The sequence below is a fragment of the Python bivittatus genome, unplaced genomic scaffold (genome assembly GCF_059951505.1).
Source record: "Python bivittatus isolate LINGU-HERP-01145 unplaced genomic scaffold, Pbiv_v1 ctg000980_np1212, whole genome shotgun sequence".
Taxonomy (NCBI): domain Eukaryota; kingdom Metazoa; phylum Chordata; class Lepidosauria; order Squamata; family Pythonidae; genus Python; species Python bivittatus.
This window is the reverse complement of record NW_028277125.1, coordinates 39,807,810-39,829,947: the sequence shown is the minus strand read 5'-3', so window position 1 is coordinate 39,829,947 and position 22,138 is coordinate 39,807,810. Positions and strand designations below refer to the sequence as shown.

The 22,138-nt window shown below is 39.8% G+C and overlaps 1 protein-coding gene across 6 annotated transcripts in view; it reads right to left on the bottom strand.

Moving 5' to 3' along the window:
* The window catches only part of IGF2BP2 (insulin like growth factor 2 mRNA binding protein 2), a 78,114-nt gene that overhangs the window by 9,433 nt on the left and 46,543 nt on the right, over positions 1 to 22,138 (bottom strand). For 3 of the 6 annotated variants that reach the window (XM_088132419.1, XM_015888048.3, XM_088132420.1), the window contains 7 exons: positions 21,884 to 21,947; positions 13,678 to 13,950; positions 10,783 to 10,917; positions 7,297 to 7,419; positions 5,861 to 5,996; positions 5,532 to 5,660; positions 3,852 to 3,920 (listed from right to left, as the gene is read on the bottom strand). In XM_088132419.1, coding sequence (XP_087988545.1) covers positions 3,852 to 3,920; positions 5,532 to 5,660; positions 5,861 to 5,996; positions 7,297 to 7,419; positions 10,783 to 10,917; positions 13,678 to 13,950; positions 21,884 to 21,947 — 929 coding nt within the window. The remainder of the gene's footprint in view (positions 1 to 3,851; positions 3,921 to 5,531; positions 5,661 to 5,860; positions 5,997 to 7,296; positions 7,420 to 10,782; positions 10,918 to 13,677; positions 13,951 to 21,883; positions 21,948 to 22,138) is intronic. The other 3 variants (XM_088132421.1, XM_088132422.1, XM_007420633.4) reach the window with 3 other exon arrangements.

Below are 22,138 nucleotides of genomic sequence, written 5' to 3'. Positions count from 1 at the left end.
GATGATTGGGGTTGTATCCTTTTGCCACTGTAAAGCAAAGAAAAGCTGAAGTAGAATCATAAGCGCAATCAGTCACATGATTTTCCACTTAGCAACTGCGTCACTTGGTGACTGAGTTGCCAGTCTCAATTGTAGTCACTAAGGAAGGGCTACCTGTAGTTCACTTTCCTACTCTCAATGGTTAACAACAACAACAAAAATGCCCTCTTTGCCCTTTAAATTAAGCTTCTCAAATTAAGAAAGCTTGAAGTAAGAGAGAAGATTTGGATGTCAAATGATTTGAATGAGGCAGATCTAGTTCTGATTCAGGTGACAAATTCTGGGACTGAGGCATTTGTTCTAATAGGCTTCATTTTCCAAAACTATTTCCACTTTCTTAGCTGCAGTTGTGGATCTGGATCAAACCGTTGGATCTTGCAGTACTAATGAAAAACAAAGCAGAAACTATAAACCTAAAACAGCTTCTTCATACCATCACATAATTCATAGTGAGCATAAGTATAATGGTTTGAAGTAAAGGGGACTGCAAGTTAATTTCCCATTTATTTAATTTTAATGAAAAGAACCTTAAAAAAAAAAAAAGCTGGGGCAAGGAGCCAGGTGGGCAGCAAGGGAGATATCACTGGGTACATTGGTGCCTGTGAGGTTCACACAGGGGACTAGCCTCTAGTGGTTTCTTTCAAACCATTATGCTTTGAACAGCTTATAGCTTCCTTTTCCACATCTGTCTTTATCCCACTAAAGACTTGTTATGGGTAGGTATGTGTAAAACAATATTCATTCTTACTGTTGGTAAGTCATCATCTTTAATCTTGCACATGTGCAGAAGTTATGTTTACTCTTAAGCACAACAGAAAGATAATCGAGATCCCCCTTGAGCACACGTCTTGGAGAGCTAAAATTCGAAGACTATACTTTTCACCTCCACCCCAGAAAAATGGAATCACAGGAAGAAAGCAGCAAACACTAAAGATACATGACCAAAAAAAAAACAGGTAACCTGGTGTTTCAAAGGCTCTTGAAGACTTGACTCCTTGCCCAGGCCTTTGGTGAGGGTGATTGGAGGCCCCTTTGGGGTGTGGGTGTGTTTGTGTTCTTCTCCAACTGCCATCTTTTATTCCTTCTTCTGGTCTATTATATTATTTTACCAGCTGATTTGATCTTGCAGGACTGGCTTGCTCCAGGTTCCTTCAATTAAACAATGCCATATGTCGGGACCCTGGAAGTGCCCCTTCTCTATCACAGTGCTTGTCCTCTAGAATGAGGTTCCCCCCAAGATCCAGATGGCTCCACTATGCTGTTGTTGAGAAGAGCAGTGAAGACCTGGCTCTTCACCCAGGCCTTCGGCGAGGGACAGTGAGACCCCTTACTTCATCGCACTTGCCATCTTTTATCTTTTACTGATTTTATTGTAATTTCTTTGTTGATTGCTGTGAGCCACCCAGAATCGTTGGGAGTGGGGCATACAAGCGCAATAAATAATAATAATAATAATAATAATAATAATAATAATTATTATTATTATTATTATTATTATTATTATTCCTTTTAATGTTATTTACTTGTGAACCACCCAGAGTCATTGGGAATCAGGCGGTATACAAATTTAAATAATAATAACTTTCTCCAGTCACTGAGAGTTATGAATACTAGGTATTTTGCCAGGCAATTACTGAAACAATCTGAAACCCACTAAAATCAACAGGACTTAAAGAACCCAGAAAATGTATTTAAATGCATAAAACAAAATACATAGATATAAATTACTTTACAACAAAAACCAATTATGCTCAGATATCAAAATATTAAAGAATAATTCAAGCAATTTTAGATAGTTAGATTTAGTGAAGTCAACAAATATTTTTGGAGTTCTAGAGTTTTGGAGGTAAATTATTACCTACATTCATTATGGAATGAAAAACTAAATTTCAGTCAGAGATTAGTGAAAATGAAGTTGTAATTTTTCCCATCTAAGTTTACAGACTCTTGGAATCTGTCCCATGGACCATAGGTCAAGAACCCCTGTTCTGCAGGATAACATCAAGCACTGACAGTGAGGACTTGGCTCCTCTACTTTTCCTATATACCTTCACTTGGTTTGGAGAAAATCCTTTGAATTCCAATTCCTTCTATAATAGAAATGCATATTCAGAGATGTCAGCTTGTAAAGAATCACTAAAATAATTTTCTAGTTTACATTAGGACAAAAGAACTGAACTGTAATTAAGCAAAAAAATCCCCCCCCCCACACACACACACAGTGGAAAGACTGATAATTCACAGCTCTACAACTTTATGAAGAACTGAATATACAACCAGTGGTCTTAGAACCCCACTCCCAGATCAGTGTATGCAGTTTTATCTTAATCTTATGTCCCCCAAGGATTGTCAGAACTAAAGATGAAAGGTATAGCAATGCACAAAACTAGGACAGGAAGGGAAAATTTGCCATTCTTAAATGTCATTTCTCAAGAACTGGCAAAGCTTTCAATGGATTTATTTAGCAAGGAAAGGTAATAAACAGCCCTCCAGATTGTTGCTGACCTCCAATTCCCATCAGTCTTAGCCAACACTGCCAATAGTAACAGCTGATGAGAATTAAAATTCCAAAAAAATCTGAAGGAACACACATTGTCCACTTCCATTATAGAGCAAGAGGGATCAAGCTAGCATTATGGATATGAATTCTATGCAATAACTCAATCATATCAAGTGAAGCTTTCTGAAGCTCAGAGATTTAGCTCTTGATCTCTGCAGTTGTGGCAAAGCTTCTGCCTGTGAAGTGCCAAGCTGGGATGGGCCATAATCACATAGTAGTGCGCATATGGAAAGATACATGTATGGCCCTATTTATTCAATGGACTGAAGACCTGATTGCACTTGCTACTTACGAGCAGATTGCCTATAGATGTAGACTTTTTATGGACAAGTATAATGAAATATGGGACTCATTTATACATACAGTAGATGAAAAAAAAACCCATGATAGTCATATAAATGTATTAGAAATATATATCTACTTGAATAATATTTCAGTTAGATAAGTATATATAGAATTGTAATTGTTTACTGTCAAAATGACATATTAGCATGTTTTTTTCTCTTTGTTGTATTTCTTTCACTTTTTTGTTAAAACACTTTTCATGTGTTTTTTTCTTCTTCTCCACTTTTTGACCATGTATGTATCTCCATATTATTACTTTGTAGTTTGTTCTTTCTCTTTTTTTTCTTTTGTTAATCAAAAAGCGATAAAAAATAAAAAAGTAGTGGTGTGCATAATATAACATGCAGAAAGTCCCAGTTTCAATCCCTGCCATGGCCCATTAATAAAATGGGTCTCATAAAAATTTTTAGCGACCTTGGAGAGCCACTGCCAATTGAAGTAGGTAACACTGATTAAGGCCAATAGCTGACAGTATAAGGCAGCTTTATATGTTTGTGGTATGGCAAACTGCTTCTGAGACATGATAAATAGTGCTTTGCTAGCAACTGTCCTGAGGCAAATTGTATTCATAAGCTATTATGAGACCACTGCACTTCTATACCTGGTCTTGACTGGTGAGGTGCCCACTGAACACAAGGTGCTGCAGTGGGTGTAGATACTTCCAGCACTGTAAGCAAAATGTGTGAAGCAAATACTACATGCAAGGACAGAGAAGATCTGCTTGGTGGCTTTATCACACAGCTGGGTCACTTCACTAATAGGACTGAATGAAGCAAAGTTTAGAAAACTGCTCCAGTGCAGAATCATCTGAAGGCAGCCTAAAAGCCTGCAAAGCAAAAGGCGGGCATGATACAAAGCAAGGTGCATGAAAGGGCGGCATCCAGACAGAAGACGGTAACGCACTTACGGAGTGCAGATGGGGATATGTGCCAGTCAGCGAGGCTCCATTAAGGCCCGAAATGTACGCTGCTTGGCTCTATGGCAGGAAAGAAAGTGACAATCAGTGGGGACAGGCCAGAAGCTAAGGGTTTAAGTACCAGGAAAGTGTGTGCCAGAGTGTTTTTGGAAAGATATTGGACAGAATCCCAAATACCCCTCATTCCTATTCCTCTACCATCTTGCAAAAAAGTCTTTTTGTATCTTATATGACTGGCCTATCACAAGCTGAGCTTCCTCAATAACATCACCAGAACTCTGTACTATCTCCTTTCTATTTTATTCCTGAAACCGTCCAAAAGATTATGTAGTTCTGATTTTTATAAACTGTTGATTAGGGTCTGTTAAATGGCTTCTATTGTTTCATATATAGCTTTATTTTTATAATTCCATATTTGTACTGCTTTACTGCTTCATTGACTTTTCTATGTAATTTTAGCCATTACTGTCATTAACTGTGAAACATTGTATAATCTTTTAATGAACTTTGGTATTGAAGAATTTTAAAATTAAATAACATATGAATCAGTCTTATGCTGAATCAGACCACTGGCCCATCTAGATCAGTGGTAGCAGTAGCTCTCCAAGATCTGTCCGAGATCCCTTTTTCACTGGGGATGCCCTGGAATCTTACACATATGAAGCATGTGCTCTACCACTGAGCAACTGGATCATTCCCTGCATATAGTTTGAAGGCCAGTACAAGATCCAGAAAGGAACATGTGAGAACCAGAAATGGACAATGAAAGTCACACTTCTTCGCATGGCATTGTATACTGGTAACCAAATAAGGATACACCTCTTCCACAAATGTTGTGACAGATCTATAAAGAAGAGTTTATATGTTTTATTTTCAAAATTAGCTTCATGCAAAATAAACAAGTATTCAGCAAACCTTCTTCTACAAATAAATCCACACTCAAAAGACTCTCAGTCACAAAAGGAAAATTCCCCAGTGATACTTGGTTTCCAAAGAGAGGCACTAAGGATGGCCAACAAATATGGATATAGGCGTTTTATCCTCGTTTGAAAGTTCCCCTTCACTAAACTGAAAGCAACCTGAGGGATGAGCCTCTAATACTGTCATCTACGAAAACCTTACTTCTATGTTGCTGCTACTGAACTTGCCGTTTCTCTCCAGCTGTTGTATACTATCTTTACAATTGTGTAAATACAGTATACAGTACAAAGCCTGTAATCTGACATTTTCCTCACACATTAAAATGTGTCCATACACAAAGCCAAAGAAAGGGGGGAAAGCCTAATAAAACCCTTACTTCCTAAAAAGAAGAATGCAGGCCAGGATATCAGCAAGCAGCCTCAGCAGTTGAGACTCCTTATAGGAGAGGTTTCAGGGCAGACAGGCACCCTTCCAAATAAAGCACTGAGGCGCAGCTGCCCATCATTTTCATTTTCTAGGACTGCCTATGGGGCCCTTCTGAATTCCTGGAAACAAAGATGATACTGAGCCTGATGTCTGTTTTATAGCATGCTAGATTAGAGCATTTTTAAATGTATGTATGTGTGCATGCATCCAGGGGCAGGGCACTTGGCAGTCTTCAAGGTACAGGTCTGCATACCTACTGGCAACTTGGGAACCATGTTGTGGACTCCAGGGTATACCTACAGGTGGACGTGTGTGTGTACTTACAGCAAAAGGGTTGTAGGGAGCAGTAACAGCAGGTCTACGGGCTGCAGCTCCTGAGGGAAGCATGGATAAACCTGTTGAGAAGATGCCCAATGCATTGAGATTAAGTCCAGGGATGAGATTGGCTTGTTGCTAGAAAGAAACACAAAGAAAAATGGGATGAACAAAGCAATCTGAGGGAGAGGGAAAACAGATTAGGCCACAGGGCTTTTATTTCACAAGTAAGTTCTGGGGCATCTGGTGTTCACTACTCTCTTTTCTAGACTCCCTGTATGACTTACAATTGTTTGGTTGTAAGAGAGAAACACATACACACTAAAATAGGAACTTACATTGATTGCTACCACGTCATTCTCATAGGCTTCCCGCAGTTTGTTCATTATCTCTACTTCAGCATTGGTACAGGCCTCAATTGTACCCTTCACGGTGATGGTTCTTTCAGGGTTATAAATTGTTAAATCCTGCAAACTGAACAACCACAAAATAACAGATGAATATCCTTTCAATACAAATAAATCCTAGGATTTATAACCAGCAACAAAATGTGTTCAATAGGGGAGGATAGTCAGAATGAATCTTTGTAAATAAAATCCAAGCAGTTAAATTATATTGCTGGGTGGGTGGAACTCAACAGATTAAGAAGACAACCTATTTAGGCAGAAGGCAACAGTGAATGGAAGAGTTAATGTTGGAATCCATAAGCTACCTGTAATTTTATGAAGTGCTTCAGTTTATACATGGAGACTTTGGTGACTTTAAATTTCTGACTGCAGCACTTTGAATCACACTGGATGGTAGAGTTGTTTATGAACTGAAGACTCTGAGAAATTCCATGTGCAAAAAGACAGTCTCAGGTTCCTGGGCTGCTTATTGCATTAATACATCACTGTTCTTCTGTAAGTTGCCACCCTACTGAGGATGTGGACTTTTTTTATAGATGTACTTTGTATTACCCCCAAACCAGTAACAGTGACATAACTGTTGTGATGAAGAAGGGGAATCATTAGCACACATCTGCTGTAAAATACTTCCCACAGTAAAGAATACCACCTTATTTTTATTATTTTCAGTTATTTTAATTAGCACTACTAACTACTTCATTACAAACAGGTAAGTAGACAGGTTGGTAAATGGGTGGATGGAGACAGAGATGACAGACAGGCAGGAAGACAATGAGGGCAGGCCCTCATCCTTACAAATAAATTAGTACTAAAGAACACAGTGCTATTATGTTTCTTCATTTAAGTGATATTTCCCTCTTTCACTCATTCTTCCCAGCCACATACACATGTGGTATTTTACTGATATCTTATTTATTTATTAAACAAATTTATATAGCTGCCCATCTATCAAAAGGACTCTGGGTGGCAAACAGAGTTAAAAATGTCATGCAAATTTACAAGTCAATTAAATATTAGTACTATAAAACGACAATGTTTCTGCCTCTGGATAAGGGTTCAGTGAAATCCAGATGTCTCTCTCACAACTAAGCTAAGACAGTATGTGAGTTCTGCTTAGAAGGAGGGTCAGCAGGCTATGGATATAAAATGCACCATGCACCAGACTAAGAAGTAAGAGTCCTGCCCAGCTTTTCCCAACCAAGTGCCCCCTAAAAATGCTGGACTACAGCTCCCATCCTCCCCAGCTAACACAGTCATTTGATGTCCTGCATGGGGAGAATGGGTGTTAAAAGTCCAACGTACCTGCAGGGTGTTAGGTTGGGGAAGGCTGGTCTTGCCTGATGGCAGCAACATTCACTGGTACTCACGGAGAAATAGTGATCTTGGTCCCCGTATCTTGCTCAATTTTCTTCAAGTTTCTTCCTTCTTTGCCAATCAATCTTCCAACCAAGCTGTTGTGTGCTAAGATTTTCAAAGGAATCTCTTCAGCCCTGAGGAATGTGAAAGACATACTGAAAATCACAAAAACATAGGGAGATGCAGTTCCAAAGATTTTCCTACTAGACTCTGGAAAAAACAGTGCTGGATATTCTACTGTCACCACCTCCAAACACTGTAATCCAAGGAAGGGGAACCTACTGTCAGGCTTCACTCCTAGGCATGAAAAATCCATTTTCCAGAAACTGCCCTGTGTATTTTGCAATTAGTTAACAGCAGAATAGTATCAATAAGCAATTTTATTGCAAGAAAGAAAGAAGTCATATTGTTGGGAAGCAGGAGGCTGTCTGAGGTGGTCCTTAAAAATTAATGGAGATGTGTTCTTCTAGGGAGTTATAGATATACCTCATGGTATTAATCCAACCCACAAACGTTTTCCTGATGTGGAACTCTTCTGTTTATTCTCATAATATGAGTCAGTGGAACACAGGGAGAATACAGAAGGTTCAATGAATGGTACACAGTTTAGAAACAAAGTGTAACATAATGGGATTTACTGTTCAACTTAAGTTAGCATTTCTCTATAGTAAATAAAGTAACAAGCTTGTAGTTGATACAACAATGTTTCAATGTGGACACATATCTTTACTCTTTAGAGCAGGGCTTCTCAACCTTGGCAACTTGAAGATGTGCGGACTTCCAACTCCCAGGATTCCCTCACTAGCATGTTGGCTGGGGAATCCTGGGAGTTGAAGTCCACGCATCTTAAAGTTGCCAAGGTTGAGAAACCCTGCCTTAGAGATACCTTTATCATGGTCTTACAAAAGATATTCAGGTCTTGCTTTGCATTTGTTCAGGTCTACTTTGCTTATGGTTACAACTTGCCAAACTATATACTTGGCTCCCATTAACTTCTTCTTCTGTTACTAGCTCTAGTCTTCTTAGCTGAAGTTATTTTAATCAATTAATCGATTAATCAATCAATCAATTAATCAACTGAAAAGATTTATATAGCTGCCCCTCTTATGCAACATAACCCTGGACAGCCTACAAGCGACAGTAAAATCAATAAAAATAGTAAAAACAAACAAACATAAAAACCTACATAAAACTCCTGGCACCCCCAAATACAACACATCCCCACAGAGTGTTACTGGGCTCCATCCTCATACTACCGCAGTGCTTGTGGAAAAGCCAAGTCTTCAAGGCTTTGTGGAAGGGTACTTCCTAGGGGCCTGATGGTATTGCAAAGAGTAGAGGCTGCTACCAAAGGCACACTGCCTAGGTCCTGCTAGATGGCAACACTGATCACTTTGACTACTAATAAAATTTACTTCAGTCATGACCCAGACCTTCACTCTGACATGTCTTTCTATCCAAACCTCCCGATTCCTTCTTTTCTGGCTGACAGATGGAGACTACCTATTCCTTATCCCTCTTTGTTTTATTCCCCTCCTTCAGGAAACCAGCTGAGAGATCGTGTTTTGGTTTAACGTTATTTGAGATATATCTCATCTATTTACACAGAAGACCAGCCTACAACAATTAATGCATGTGTGTAGGGGGGAGGGGGACTGGGTACATACATAGACATACACACCCACATGCATGAACCAGGCTTTTTTCTCTCACTTTTCTGAGTTAATTAATTTTGTCTGGGCTGAGAATTGTAGCTTCCCACCTTGCTAGCTTCACCCCTTATATTTATGCCTCCCAAATGTTGTTGAACTACACCTCCCAATGATTTCTGCAACCATGGCCAATGCTGAGGGGTGCTGGGAGCTGAAATTCATTATCTACAGCTTTATGAAGAGAAGATGGGACATTTTTCTCCAGCTGCAAAAGCCAAAACTAAACTGCGAAAAACATTTATCTAACAGTAGGTAGTGATGTGAATAAAAGCATCCATCATTGCACAACATACTATATAACCCACTACAGTCACAAATCACATTCTTGTCTAAGCCCAGCCACAGAAACTCATTGGGTGAATTTGGATCAGTCTACTATCTCAGCACAACCAACCTTGTGGCGAAAAAAAAACTTCTTAAGCTCCTGAAGGACATAAATCTAACTAATAAATAAATTTCTAAGAGATGACCTTTCCCTAATCAAATCTTCCTGCCCAAGGTCCCAATTTACAAGGAGGTACAACAGCAGGGGACTGAAGGAGGACTGTTTCTGTAGGGATTCCCCTCCTATGGAACAACTTACTTCCCAGGGTGAGGAGGGCCCCCATTCTTAGGCCCTGCTGGAAAGCCAGAAAGAATGAGCTTTTCTGGAGGACCTTTCAGAATTGATTTCAGAGCCATCAGTGTAAGCTTTACTTTTTAGTATAGTTAAATGTTATATATCATCATCATCATCATCATCACATTTTATTACATATATAGTAAACTTCCTAGAGTCCAGTTGGATTGAGGCAGTGTATAAATTTCATAAATAAATACACTTATAGCCATGTATTAGTACATCAAATCAAATAGTGCTAGAAATGCAGAATAAGAAAAAGTGTGTGACTTCTCAAATATCTACAATGAATCCAGAGTACTAAAATCAAAAATGGCCAAAAAGATGAGGGAAGGGAAGAGAGAGGTAACATATTACAAAGACAATTTTATTTAATTGCTTTACAGTGATACACTGATGGCAATTTCCACATAACCAGAAGTCCTCTGATCCAACAAGGCCTCTCCCATTGCATGAACTGTGTGTATGTATAACAGATACACAAAAGAGCCTTTTCAGCTAACCATGGATGAAAGCCTTCACTGTTTAACCAATCTGTGTGCATGCATCTATAAATGCATGCAAGCACATGTGTATTAATTACCTCACATAGATGCCATCCTTCCCAGCACCAATATACTGTGACAGAGAGTGACTTCTCCTACCTTAAGTACCCTGACTGCCAGTGGTTTCTAGTTTTATGCTATTCATGCTTCCAAAATAATTTAATTTAAAATGCCGGGGATTTAAACCTCATGCTTTATAGCAAACAAATTTCCAGGATAGATGGAGCATTACGAATGGCAAGCCAGATCATCCTCCTCAATAAGCAAAGAAATATCAATTTATTAACTGTCAAATATACGCTAACCAAAATCTTTGCGTATACAAAAAATTGTATTCCCCTTTGTGGTTAATTCTAGGCTGCATTTTTTCTGGTTTTCTTCAGAGCTTTTACTCCTCCTGTGCCTAAGTATTCCCAAAGACTATCCAGTAAGACTACAGAGCAGGAATGGAAAAGTCAGCCTGTATTCCTTAAAGCTTTTTGTATGTAGCTTTGGTAATTGGTTTCATATAAATGTTGTTTGTTATTTATAGTACTAGAGGTCTCCTTCCTCTTGAATATTTTTTTAAAAGAAAACCTTGTTTCATTTCCTACTTTCCTGGTCAGTACTAGAACTACTTACGATTTTGTTTCTTCAGCCTCCTTCTGCATAATATCAAGTATCATGCGACACGCTTCCGAACACCCTTCAGGGGTGGCATGAATGGTTATTGGTTTTTCTGCAGCACCAGCATTTTCTTTCCGATGAATGTCTATCCTGCAGCAACAGAATGCACACAAAGAAATCTGCCAGGGATCAGAAGAAGGTGCCTAAGTTGATATCTTGATAAAACAGCCAAATAAAAGAAATAGTATTACAAGGATACACAAAACGATTAACTCATCTTCAAGGCTAATGCAAGAGAAGCATTAGGATTTAGGAATCAAATAGACCTGGTTCACATGTTATTCCAAAACCATTGCTTTGGTAATGATGTGAGTTCATGTGCTCCTCCTCCACTCTGAATCTTTGACTTCCTGGTTCATGACAAATCGTATTTTATTGTTACATTTGAGTAGCATTTGATAGTTTGCACCTGTTGTCCATAGAAGCCTGCTCCTTTCTCAAGTTCTTGGGAAAGAATTTGTTTAAATGGAGCCTAGCATAAACAAAGAAGATGCAGAGAATGCACAGGTTCTTGTGTCTGAATGAGACACTCAAATATAACACTTCTACAGGAGCTGAAAGAGGATTTTCCCCTTTCTAGTGACAGCATTTATAAAAAGGACCTCTTTAAGAGATATCAGGGAAGAGATAGACTTCCCCTCTGTACTTTAATTCAAGACTAGCCAGGTCACAAGTACAGCAAGGGTCTTTTGTCCTTCCTGAGAGTCAAATGTGTGGGTGGCCATGCATTTACTGACCTTAAGAATGTTTAAGAATACATAATTGTCTGACATTAACACAATTTACATGCACTGAAAAGCCAAGCATTAATATTAATGTTGGATTGTAAGTGACCTTGCAGAAAAGGAAAAAAAGGAAGATCTTCTAAGACTTCTGAGGGGAGCCAATGCATGTAAAATGTAGAAGTGATTGTCTCCCATGGCTATGATATATTGTCATCTACTCATCATGTAGTTTAGGCAGTTCTTCTTTGCACTGCCATGCACCTCCACCAATTAAGACCTTAAGGAAACAGGCTCTGCATCAGAACAAATTGACATGAAAGAGACTGTCACACTGAGCAGTTGAAATTGGCATTCAGTCTTTTCTGAGTTGCCTTCATTTAGTACCTAGTGTCAGATATTTCATAGAGAAGAGCCCAATATTGATAGAGACAAAAGTTGAGATGTCCAGAAAAGTGACTAGTTGGTATCAATATTCTGTGGTGTCCTTACTTGTGGACTGATAAGAGAAGAGCAACAGCTTGAAAGTTTAACTTAGATTTAAAATACAAATCTGTGAGAAAATGGGAATGGAACTCATTTTCATTAAGCTCTCAGTTGTAGAACAGCTGTGGACAAACACTGGTCCTTGGAATTCATTCTGCTTTTAGGTCTTTCAAAAGCCCTCTGCAAGGACTCAATCCAGTCTTCTGGCAAGAATGATCCATCTCTCCCTCAGCAAGTTGCTAGGGAGGAGGAAAGAGAACAAAAGGAGGTTACAAAAAGAGAGAGTAAGAAAGACAGAAAGGGAGATGGAGAAATTTCTTTGAATTTGCAATCACCTTCAAGAACATCCGGCCTTCTAAACAGGTCATTTCTGATGAAATCTGGCTGACAGAGTAGCTGTGTTGAGGCTATGTACAGAAGGAATGGCCAGAAACATCCATCTACCAAGCATTTATAGTACCCTACTAGATTTACCATAGATCAGATGCAACCATTTGCATGAGGCCTAAAGATATATGGTCCAATACTTGTAAGCCCAAGCATTTCTAGGTATCATCATATAGTTTGGCTCTGCAAACACTAGACCTTCATGTTACACTGGCACTATGCAAACATATCAGAAGCATTACATTTATTCTAGAAATGGAATAAATGTCAAAAAGGGGAGAATAGGCACAATCCTGCAGTCTACTCACAGATTCCTTTTGTGAAACAGTGAAACAACAGAAAATGAATAAAAAGTCATATATACTTGTTAGCTAAAGTATCATTCACAGTATTTTTGAGGAAAATAATTACCTAAGAGAATCATTTAAAATTTCAGCTCTAATCTGAACAGTACTATATACATAACCAATTGAGTCTGAGATATCAAGCATCACAGAATACAGTGATAGTAATTCCTCCTTGCTTCTCCTTTAAGGGTAGCCTTGAAATATTAAGTAAATAAATGGCATTCTTATTTCATACAGGTTGACATACAGTTTGCCTTCAATGATATGCCCAGCATCATAATGCAAGATGTCTCTAGTGGTTATGGAGTTAAATATACATAATTAATACAAATAAATAATGCCCAAGCTCTGGCATCATGCTTCCTATTTGCACTGCCGCCAATGCAACAGATCCCTGAGGATATTATTAGACTTAATTAGAGAGCTAACATTGAGATGAAGGATCACGTAGTAATTCCACAATAATTTATATAATTATAACAAAATGGGAAACATATTTTTAATCTCCTCAGTTGGCTGAAAACATTTCTTTTTGAATAGTAGAAATCATCCAGAGGTGGCTGAAAAAGGAGCAGAAAAAATACCTGGAACGGGGAAAATGTGCTGGGTTACAGTAATATCACAGAACAGGTGAGTAGAACCTGTTCATAATTTTGAAAAACCGGATGAGTGAAGCCAACAGGATAAATGTTAACAGAACTGTAGCAACTATTAAAACATTCCTAAGAATTTGTACAAAACACATCAACAGTGAGTTAGCAGGCTTTTACACAAGACAAAGAGCTTTTGCCACATAATGCACATATGAGCTCACAGGTCAGCATTCAGTCCAAAGATCACAAGCTAGGGACATGAAGGCTACAAACAGAGCCCCTAAGGAAGGAAATTAAACCATCCATGATACTTACTTGGACTGGGTTTGCTTAGTAAGGTTCTTTATGGTCAAGCCCTCCTTTCCTATGATCGCACCAACAAATTGCGTGGGGACCAGGATCCGTAGTGGGAAATCGAGCTGTTTGGGCTGCGAGGAGCCCCCAGGGGAGGGACCCTGCTCCCTGGAAGAGTGGCCCCCACGCCGGGATCGCTGAGGGGTCTGAGGGGAGCTCACCTCGTCGTCTGGGATGTAGGAAATCTTGAAGGAATAGTTCTCAAACTGGTGACCACTAAGCTTCTCAATTGCTCTAGAAATACAAAGATAGGGGTGAGGAAAAGAATTATTACAAGAAATGTTTTTGCTTTGACATCACACCAGCCTCTGTAACAACCTTCCCTAACACGGTGGTATCCACATGTGTTGGCCCACAATCCCATCCTCCCATCTGCCACAAATAATTAAGGGAATTATAGTCTGGGGAATGCTATTTGAAAGAAAAGTATGCCAATAACATTTCTGGTTCCCTATTTGACAGTTCCTATGCTTTATTTGAATGTGCTTACTAAAACAGATGCATATGACATTCCTAATGTTGGATGGATGCATATGTCCTAATGGTTGATTTAACCTTTTGGAAATCACTAATACCACGATAAAACCCAAGAAGGAATTCTGAAATATTGAACATCCAAAATCAAATAAAAATCCAAATTATCTCAGGCTCTATATTCATTATACAAGTGAGCATATGATTGCAAAAGTAGGTATCTGTCAGGAGCCAATATTTTCTATTTACATGGCCATTTTGATGCTTAAAATTGTAACTCAGCCTTAGACATAATTTGGTTGCCATGTGTTTTGAAGGTACAGAATTGTCACATGTAGAAGAAAGTATCACAGCTCGATTGGGCATGCCCATTCCCTTGAAGAAGGGATGTGAGACCTCAAGTCTAGTCTGGATCACAGGGACTTAATGAAACTCCATTACCCCAAGTCCAAGCCTCTCGCCTCCCAAATGGAGCACTTACCTTACAAGGGAAGATAGAAGGTGGCTGAGATCAAGCATAGTTGCCTTTGGAGGCATTCTAGTTGGTCTATCACCAAGGGGCATCTATGTTTCAGTCATTCCACACTTTGCTCAAGTGGTCCATGCAGGACAATGCAGGAAGTGCAGACACCCCACTTCATACTATATGACCAATGGTAAATGCCTTCTCTATTGCACCATCTGCCCCTTGGAATACCATCCATCATGGGGTTTATCTGGTTCCCACATTGACTGTGTTTAAAAGAGCTTTGAAAACGTTTTCCCCAGACCTTGGGTTGAATGAGTGGTGGGTCCTCTGTATTTCTTGTTGTTGTTAGGATGGTTGTTTTTTCCAGACATTTGGGATTTCTTATTTGTATTATCTGTATTTTATTAGTGTTTTTATTGTAGAGTTGTTACAGGGTTGGATGGCCTTATAACTTTAATAAATAAATAAAATAAGCAGTGACGTCTCTCTGCATCTCCCTGTTCATCTTGTACAGAGAATGAAAATGGGGAGAGGGCTAGGGGAAGAACTGTTGCCTTAAGTCCCATCCCAACATCATTCTGTATGCCCAGGCAGGAAGCAGGATCCATTTTTTTATACTGGATGGCAGTTGTCCAGCCCTGTCTTAAAATGGGAAAATCTGGTAATGTTTCAGACTATCTTCAGCAGTTTGGCTCAGACACTTTCATTTCACTGGCAAAACAAAGATTCTTCTATCACCTGTTTTTAAGGATACATTAATCAAAATCTTTTTAATTTTGAAATCAAGAATAGGGACTGCAGTTTATCTCTTTCAAGACATTACATACATGCTGAAAATGCAGTGACATACCTAGGCGAGTGATTTGGTGACAGATCTCTATGTAAGACAAAAGAGGCAGAGATATGTATTGCATTTCAAAAACAAGTTTCTGCCTAGAAAATAAAAATCCTAATAAAAATGAATATTTTACTATATATTGCTTCTCATACAAGTTATTAATAATGAAAAAACATAAATAATATGCCTTGATCAGAAAGCAGGGCATGACACAGGATAAATGGTTCTACACCCCTGCTGTCTTTGAACCTGGGACCTGGTTGTCAAATCACTGGAGTAGTTAGATTTATTAAATAATTAATCAATCTCTTCCCCTCAGTCACACTGAGTGGTTTTCCATAAAGTTATCTTAAACCTATGTATTTTTATAAAGCACAGATTAACCAATTATATTTTATTAATGCCTGAGTGGCACTTGCAAGTGATTCAACAATACTGTGTTACTCAACAGGTACTATGTGAAATGATTGATTGTATTTTATGAAAACAAATATATGCTAAGAATTATTAAGAATAATCAGAAATAATTTCTGGTTTACATGTTAGTTATGATTAAGTGCAATTGAATGACTTTGTACTGAAAACTTTTTTTAATGGCAGCTGGTAGGGTTACTGATTTTTAATTATAAGGGATGGATTATTTTAGGATGTGTTATAGGTTAGATGGTAGGGTGATAATGATTTGAAGAAATTGTTAAGGATTTAGAGATATGGTATAAACAAGCAATGGCTGAAGTAACTGTGGAAATGAATGGCACTTTTTGGTGGAGTGTTTTGGAAGCTCTGAAGAAATGATGGAAGAGTTCTTTCTCTGACAGATTTACTAACCTGGAAGGTTATCTTGTCTGCTGGTTGTTAAAAAGGCTGACTGCCAGTTAAGTCAGCTCTCTGGTGTGGTGGCAAAATCAAATGAAGTTGAGGAGCTGACATATGAGCTATGCTTAGGTCTAGAATGGCAGTGGCGGCTGCAAGGGCACGATGCAATGATAGCTGCCATTGCTCCACATGGCTAGAGCTAAGGTTAGAGTTGGCACCAGTAGCCAGACAGAGGTCAGTCTGGCAGTTGAGTGGGGGCTGGATCTGACCATGAAGGCCCAGAATGTGAGGCCTTGATTCACACCTGGTTGGGAGCCACCAGTAACATCAGCATCCTAAAGTTGGTTGTATCAACTGTGGAGGAGGAGCTCAAGGGGTACGAGTTGGAATTTAGGTTTGTTTGGCTTCTCAAAAGTCTGAGGGATGTCTAACCTAGAGTAAAAGTGTGGGAGTCACCCTGAGATCTACCTTTCTGGGCTTCAGGCCTTGATAGCAAAGCTGGGGGTGGAGGTGGGGTGGGCATGTGATTTATAGAGATATCTTGCCTGCAACAAAGCATTCTCATCTTGCACTGGTAGGACATGAGCATCTCTGTGTTACGATGGGCTGTAGGGACAAGATGAGGATCCTCCTGATATAGTGGCTGCCCAGGTGCCCAAGGTGTTGTATCTAATATCAGGGCTGGTATTGAAATCCCCCAACTTTCTGTGTAAGGGGACTTTACTTTTCATGCTCTTGGATTTCAGTCTGGTAGGCTCAGGATTTCATGACCTCCATGGCAACCATGGGTTCATCCCAGTAATCTCTGATTTAACACACTGGACCTCATATTTGCCTTCAGAGAACTGTGTGATGATCTGGATATGGAGGGCTAGCCCTCTACCATGGTGAAATTATCTCTGTGTCATATGAAACTGACTGTAACCTGGGACCTGTGCAGGGCTAATATATCAATTAGGATGGTCCACCCTAAGTGCTTCATAGCTCTGGATGGATTCCAGTTAGTATTTAGGGAATTTCCCATCTACAGTGGGGCAAAAAAGTATTTAGTCAGCCACCAATGGTGCAAGTTCTCCCACTTAAAAAGATGAGAGAGACCTGTAATTTTCATCATAGGTATACCTCAACTATGAGAGACAAAATGGGGAAAAAAATCCAGAAAATCACATTGTCTGATTTTTAAAGAATTTATTTGCAAATCATGGTGGAAAATAAGTATTTGGTCACCTACAAACAAGCAAGATGTCTGGCTCTCACAGACCTGTAACTACTTCTTTAAGAGGCTCCTCTGTCCTCCACTTGTTACCTGTAGTAATGGCACCTGTTTGACCTTGTTATCAGTATAAAAGACACCTGTCCACAACCTCAAACAGTCACACTCCAAACTCCACTATGGCCAAGACCAAAGACCTGTCGAAGGACACCAGAAACAAAATTGTAGACCTGCACCAGGCTGGGAAGACTGAATCTGCAATAGGCAAGCAGCTTGGTGTGAAGAAATCAACTGTGGGAGCAATAATTAGAAAATGGAAGACATACAAGACCACTGATAATCTCCCTTGATCTGGGGCTCCACGCAAGATCTCACCCCATGGGGTCAAAATGATCACAAGAACGGTGAGCAAAAATCCCAGAACCACACGGGGGGACCTAGTGAATGACCTGCAGAGAGCTGGGACCAAAGTAACAAAGACTACCATCAGTAACACACTACGCTGCCAGGGACTCAAATCCTGCAGTGCCAGATGTGTCCCCCTGCTTAAGCCAGTACATGTCCGGGCCCATCTGAAGTTTGCTAGAGAGCATTTGGATGATCCAGAAGAGGATTGGGAGAATGTCATATGGTCAGATGAAACCAAAGTAGAACGTTTTGGTCTAAACTCAACTCGTCGTGTTTGGAGCAGAGAGAATGCTGAGTTGCATCCAAAGAACACCGTACCTACTGTGAAGCATGGGGGTGGAAACATCATGCTTTGGGGCTGTTTCTCTGCAAAGGGACCAGGACAACTGATCCGTGTAAAGGAAAGAATGAATGGGGCCATGTATCGTGAGATTTTGAGTGAACACCTCCTTCCATCAGCAAGGGCACTGAAGATGAAACGTGGCTGGGTCTTTCAGCATGACAATGATCCCAAACACATTGCCCGGGCAACGAAGGAGTGACTTTGTAAGAAGCATTTCAAGGTCCTGGAGTGGCCTAGCCAGTCTCCAGATCTCAACCCCATGGAAAACCTTTGGAGGGAGTTGAAAGTCCGTGTTGCCCAGCGACAGCCCCAAAACATCACTGCTCTAGAGGAGGTCTGCATGGAGGAATGGGCCAAAATACCAGCAACAGTGTGTGAAAACCTTGTGAAGACTTACAGAAAACGTTTGACCTCTGTCATTGCCAACAAAGGATATATAACGAAGTATTGAGATGAACTTTTGATACTGACCAAATACTTATTTTCCACCATGATTTGCAAATAAATTCTTTAAAAATCAGACAATGTGATTTTCTGGATTTTTTCCCCCATTTTGTCTCTTATAGTTGAGGTATATCTATGATGAAAATTACAGGCCTCTCTCATCTTTTTAAGTGGGAGAACTTGCACAATTGGTGGCTGACTAAATACTTTTTTGCCCCACTGTATCTGGTAGATAGTTCCACTGACTGCTGGTAAGCTGTTGACAACAGGAGATGACCCACAATCTTGATGTGATTTCTGGTGGGCAGCTTCTCTCTGTTTGTCAATCTTTGTTTTCCCCTTGGTTTACTGAGACAAAGTGGCAAAGTGATGCCTGGAGCAAATAGATAAGAAGTTGAACGACTGAACATGGGTATGAGATAAGTTTGGGCCTACACCTCAGGCATACAGGACACTTGACTGGCTACTGTGGCCATTTTGCACTCCAAACATCTTCAGATTCTTGACTCTTCATGGACAGCGTTTAGTGATGTCTGGGGAGGCATCTTGCCATACCAGCTCAGATTCTTTTGGGCCTCTGATGAATCTCTGACTTCTGCAACCTGCACACTAATTCCATGCTGCTCTTAGCTCCTTCAGGGTGCAGGTGGCAGCACTAAAGGTAGGAGCTGGAGTTTGTCAATGCCTCTTTGAAGGAGGGGTGTTGTCTGCAGCCTTGCCCTCTCCTTAAGAGGCCTTCCTTTGATTCAGCTAAATTCTACAACTACTGGACTGTCCAGTCCCCAACCTTCCCCTTTTGGGGAAGAGTATTGCAAGACTGATGGAAATTCAGTTACAGAGTGTCCTAGAAGGGGCAGATTATCTAGAGTCAAAGTACATGGAATGGAAATGGCACCATTCATGCTGGTAAATGACATTTGTAAGGAACTGGATAGGGATGGAGACCTCTTCCAGTCTTATTAGATCTTTCAACAGTCTTTTATATCATCAACCACCATATCTTTCTGGATTGCATGCAAGGGTTGGTACTGGAAGCACTGTCTTACAGTGGGTTGGTCCAATCAGTGGTTATAGGGAAAGAGAGGTCAACTCAGTGGCCCCTGACCTGTGGGGTGCCACAGAGTTTGGTCCTTTCCTCCATTGTTTAATTTCACTGGAAGCCACTGGAGTGTGCTATCAGCAGTATACTGATGATACCCAGTTATACATAGCTATCCTGGACCATACAAGTGATACTATGGAAGTCTTGTCCTGATGTCTGAACACTGCAGGCTCTGGATGGAAGGAAATGGTCTGAAACTGAATCCAAGCAAGACAGCATTACTGTTTGTTCATTGAGGTTCTTGGTCAATTCCAGTGTTGTCTCTTGAGGGCAAAGCCCTAAGGGACCAGGTCCATGACTTGGAGATTCTTCTAGATTCATGGATACTGCTGGATGGGCAGGTGAAGGCTTTGGCTGATACACTAGTAGCAGCCCTACCTGGAGCATGAGGACTCTGAAATAGCAGCTCATGCCCTCATTACTGCATAGCTGGACTACTGCAATATGCTCCACATGGGGCCACCTTTGAAGACCACCTTGAAGATGCAGTTGGTACAAAATACAGTGTCTTGTTTACTGCCAGGTACTGGTTATTAGGAGTGTATTACTTTGTGTCTCACACTGGTTGCCCCTAAGTTACTGGGTGCAATTCAAGATCTGGTTTTAAAGATTCCATTCTAGCTCTGGTTTACTGCAGGACTGCCTTTTCCAACCAGAATCAACCTGTTCAGTGAATTTGCTTGGGGAAAACCTTTGGAGAAGCCAGGGAGGCCTTGCTTTCCAATTGCAGACTCAACCTTATGGATCAGTCAGCCCTTAAAAGCAGGGCTTGCTGTACCTGTTACTACTTTCTGGAAGGTAGTTGATGGGGTTCTTCCAGGGAGCATTTAATGGTTAATATGCTGATGACATCAAATATTATTTATTATGATTGTTCCATCAGTATTATTATATTGTTTGTTTTACAATATTAATTTATTATTATTATTATTATATCATTTAATTAATTGTTGATAAATCTTACTGTGGATCTTTTAATTATTGATTTATGATTATAAATGACTGGGACCTCATGGCAGATACAATGGTATGCTAAATAAACAGCTTGCTCCATTGGTTTCAATGGAACTTGCAGCATAATTCTAAGTATACTTACTTAGAAGATAAGTTGCAACCTACGAAATGAAGCCACATTTCAGTTGAATGAGAGAAGCTGAAGGTTTATCAGATAAATCAGAACTATGATGGAAAGTTTCAGACAAACTGGACAGACTCCAAGAAGGACAATGAAGATGATCAGGGATTAGAATCAAAGTCCTATGAAGAGAGATTGAAGAAACTGGGAAAGCTTAGCTTTGAGAAAAGAAGACTGAGGGGATATAATGGCGTTCTTTAGATAGCTGGAAGGATGTCACTCAGAAAAAGGCCAAGACCTGTTCTTTATTATTCTAAACTGCAGGGTGCAGAAGAATGGATTTAAGTTCCAAGAAAGCAGATTCCAACTGAATATCAGGGAGAAAAAAATCCTAGCAGTAAGAGCAATTTAACAGCGGAATCAATTGCTTAGAAAGGTGGCAGGCTCCCCTTCATTGGATGTGTTGAACTAGGGGCTAGACAATAACCTGTCAGAGATACTTTAACTGGGATTCCTGCACTGAGCAGGGAGTTAGACATGATGGCCTAAATAGTTCTTTCTGGTTCTATGATTTCATAAGTAGGCCACAAACCAAAGTTGCCCATCGTTGTTCTGTGGACGCACATGGGAGGGTACCTGCCAGTCCTTTCCTTGGTACAGAATTCCCTTCTTCAAGAAGTACTTTAAGAAGTATTTAACATCTCATACAGGGCATTCCAATCTTACAGTATTTATTCTGCACTGCTCTCAAATTCAGAGACATCATTAGCTGATTAGTATCAGCTCTAACTCAACTACTCAGCAGAAAACTGAGACAGCAGCAGATTGAAATTTACAGCATAGCAGCAATAAGGGTATTGTGTGTCACTTATCAGGCTTGTAAATACAGAAAGAAAAATTAAGAGAGCTTGTCAGAAGAGAAAAACTAAAATGGAAAAGATGAGGAGAAGTGGAAAATGCAATTGAAACTGTCTCAGCCACTTACACTTTTGCTTCTTCTTTTGTTGCATATGTAACGTTGACAACTGCTGTCTCTGATTCTGTGTTAACTAACAAAAAGAAAAGAAATGCACATGTGTGGTAACAACTGGAAAAATCTCAGAAAAAGATATTTCATTAAATATAATCAGGACAAAAAATGCTTTTGTAGAACCTTGTACAGAGAAAAACTCACCCAATAGTAGCTGAGTAAGAAAATACAAATTGGGCAGACTTTAAGCCACTTCAGTCCAACAAAGCT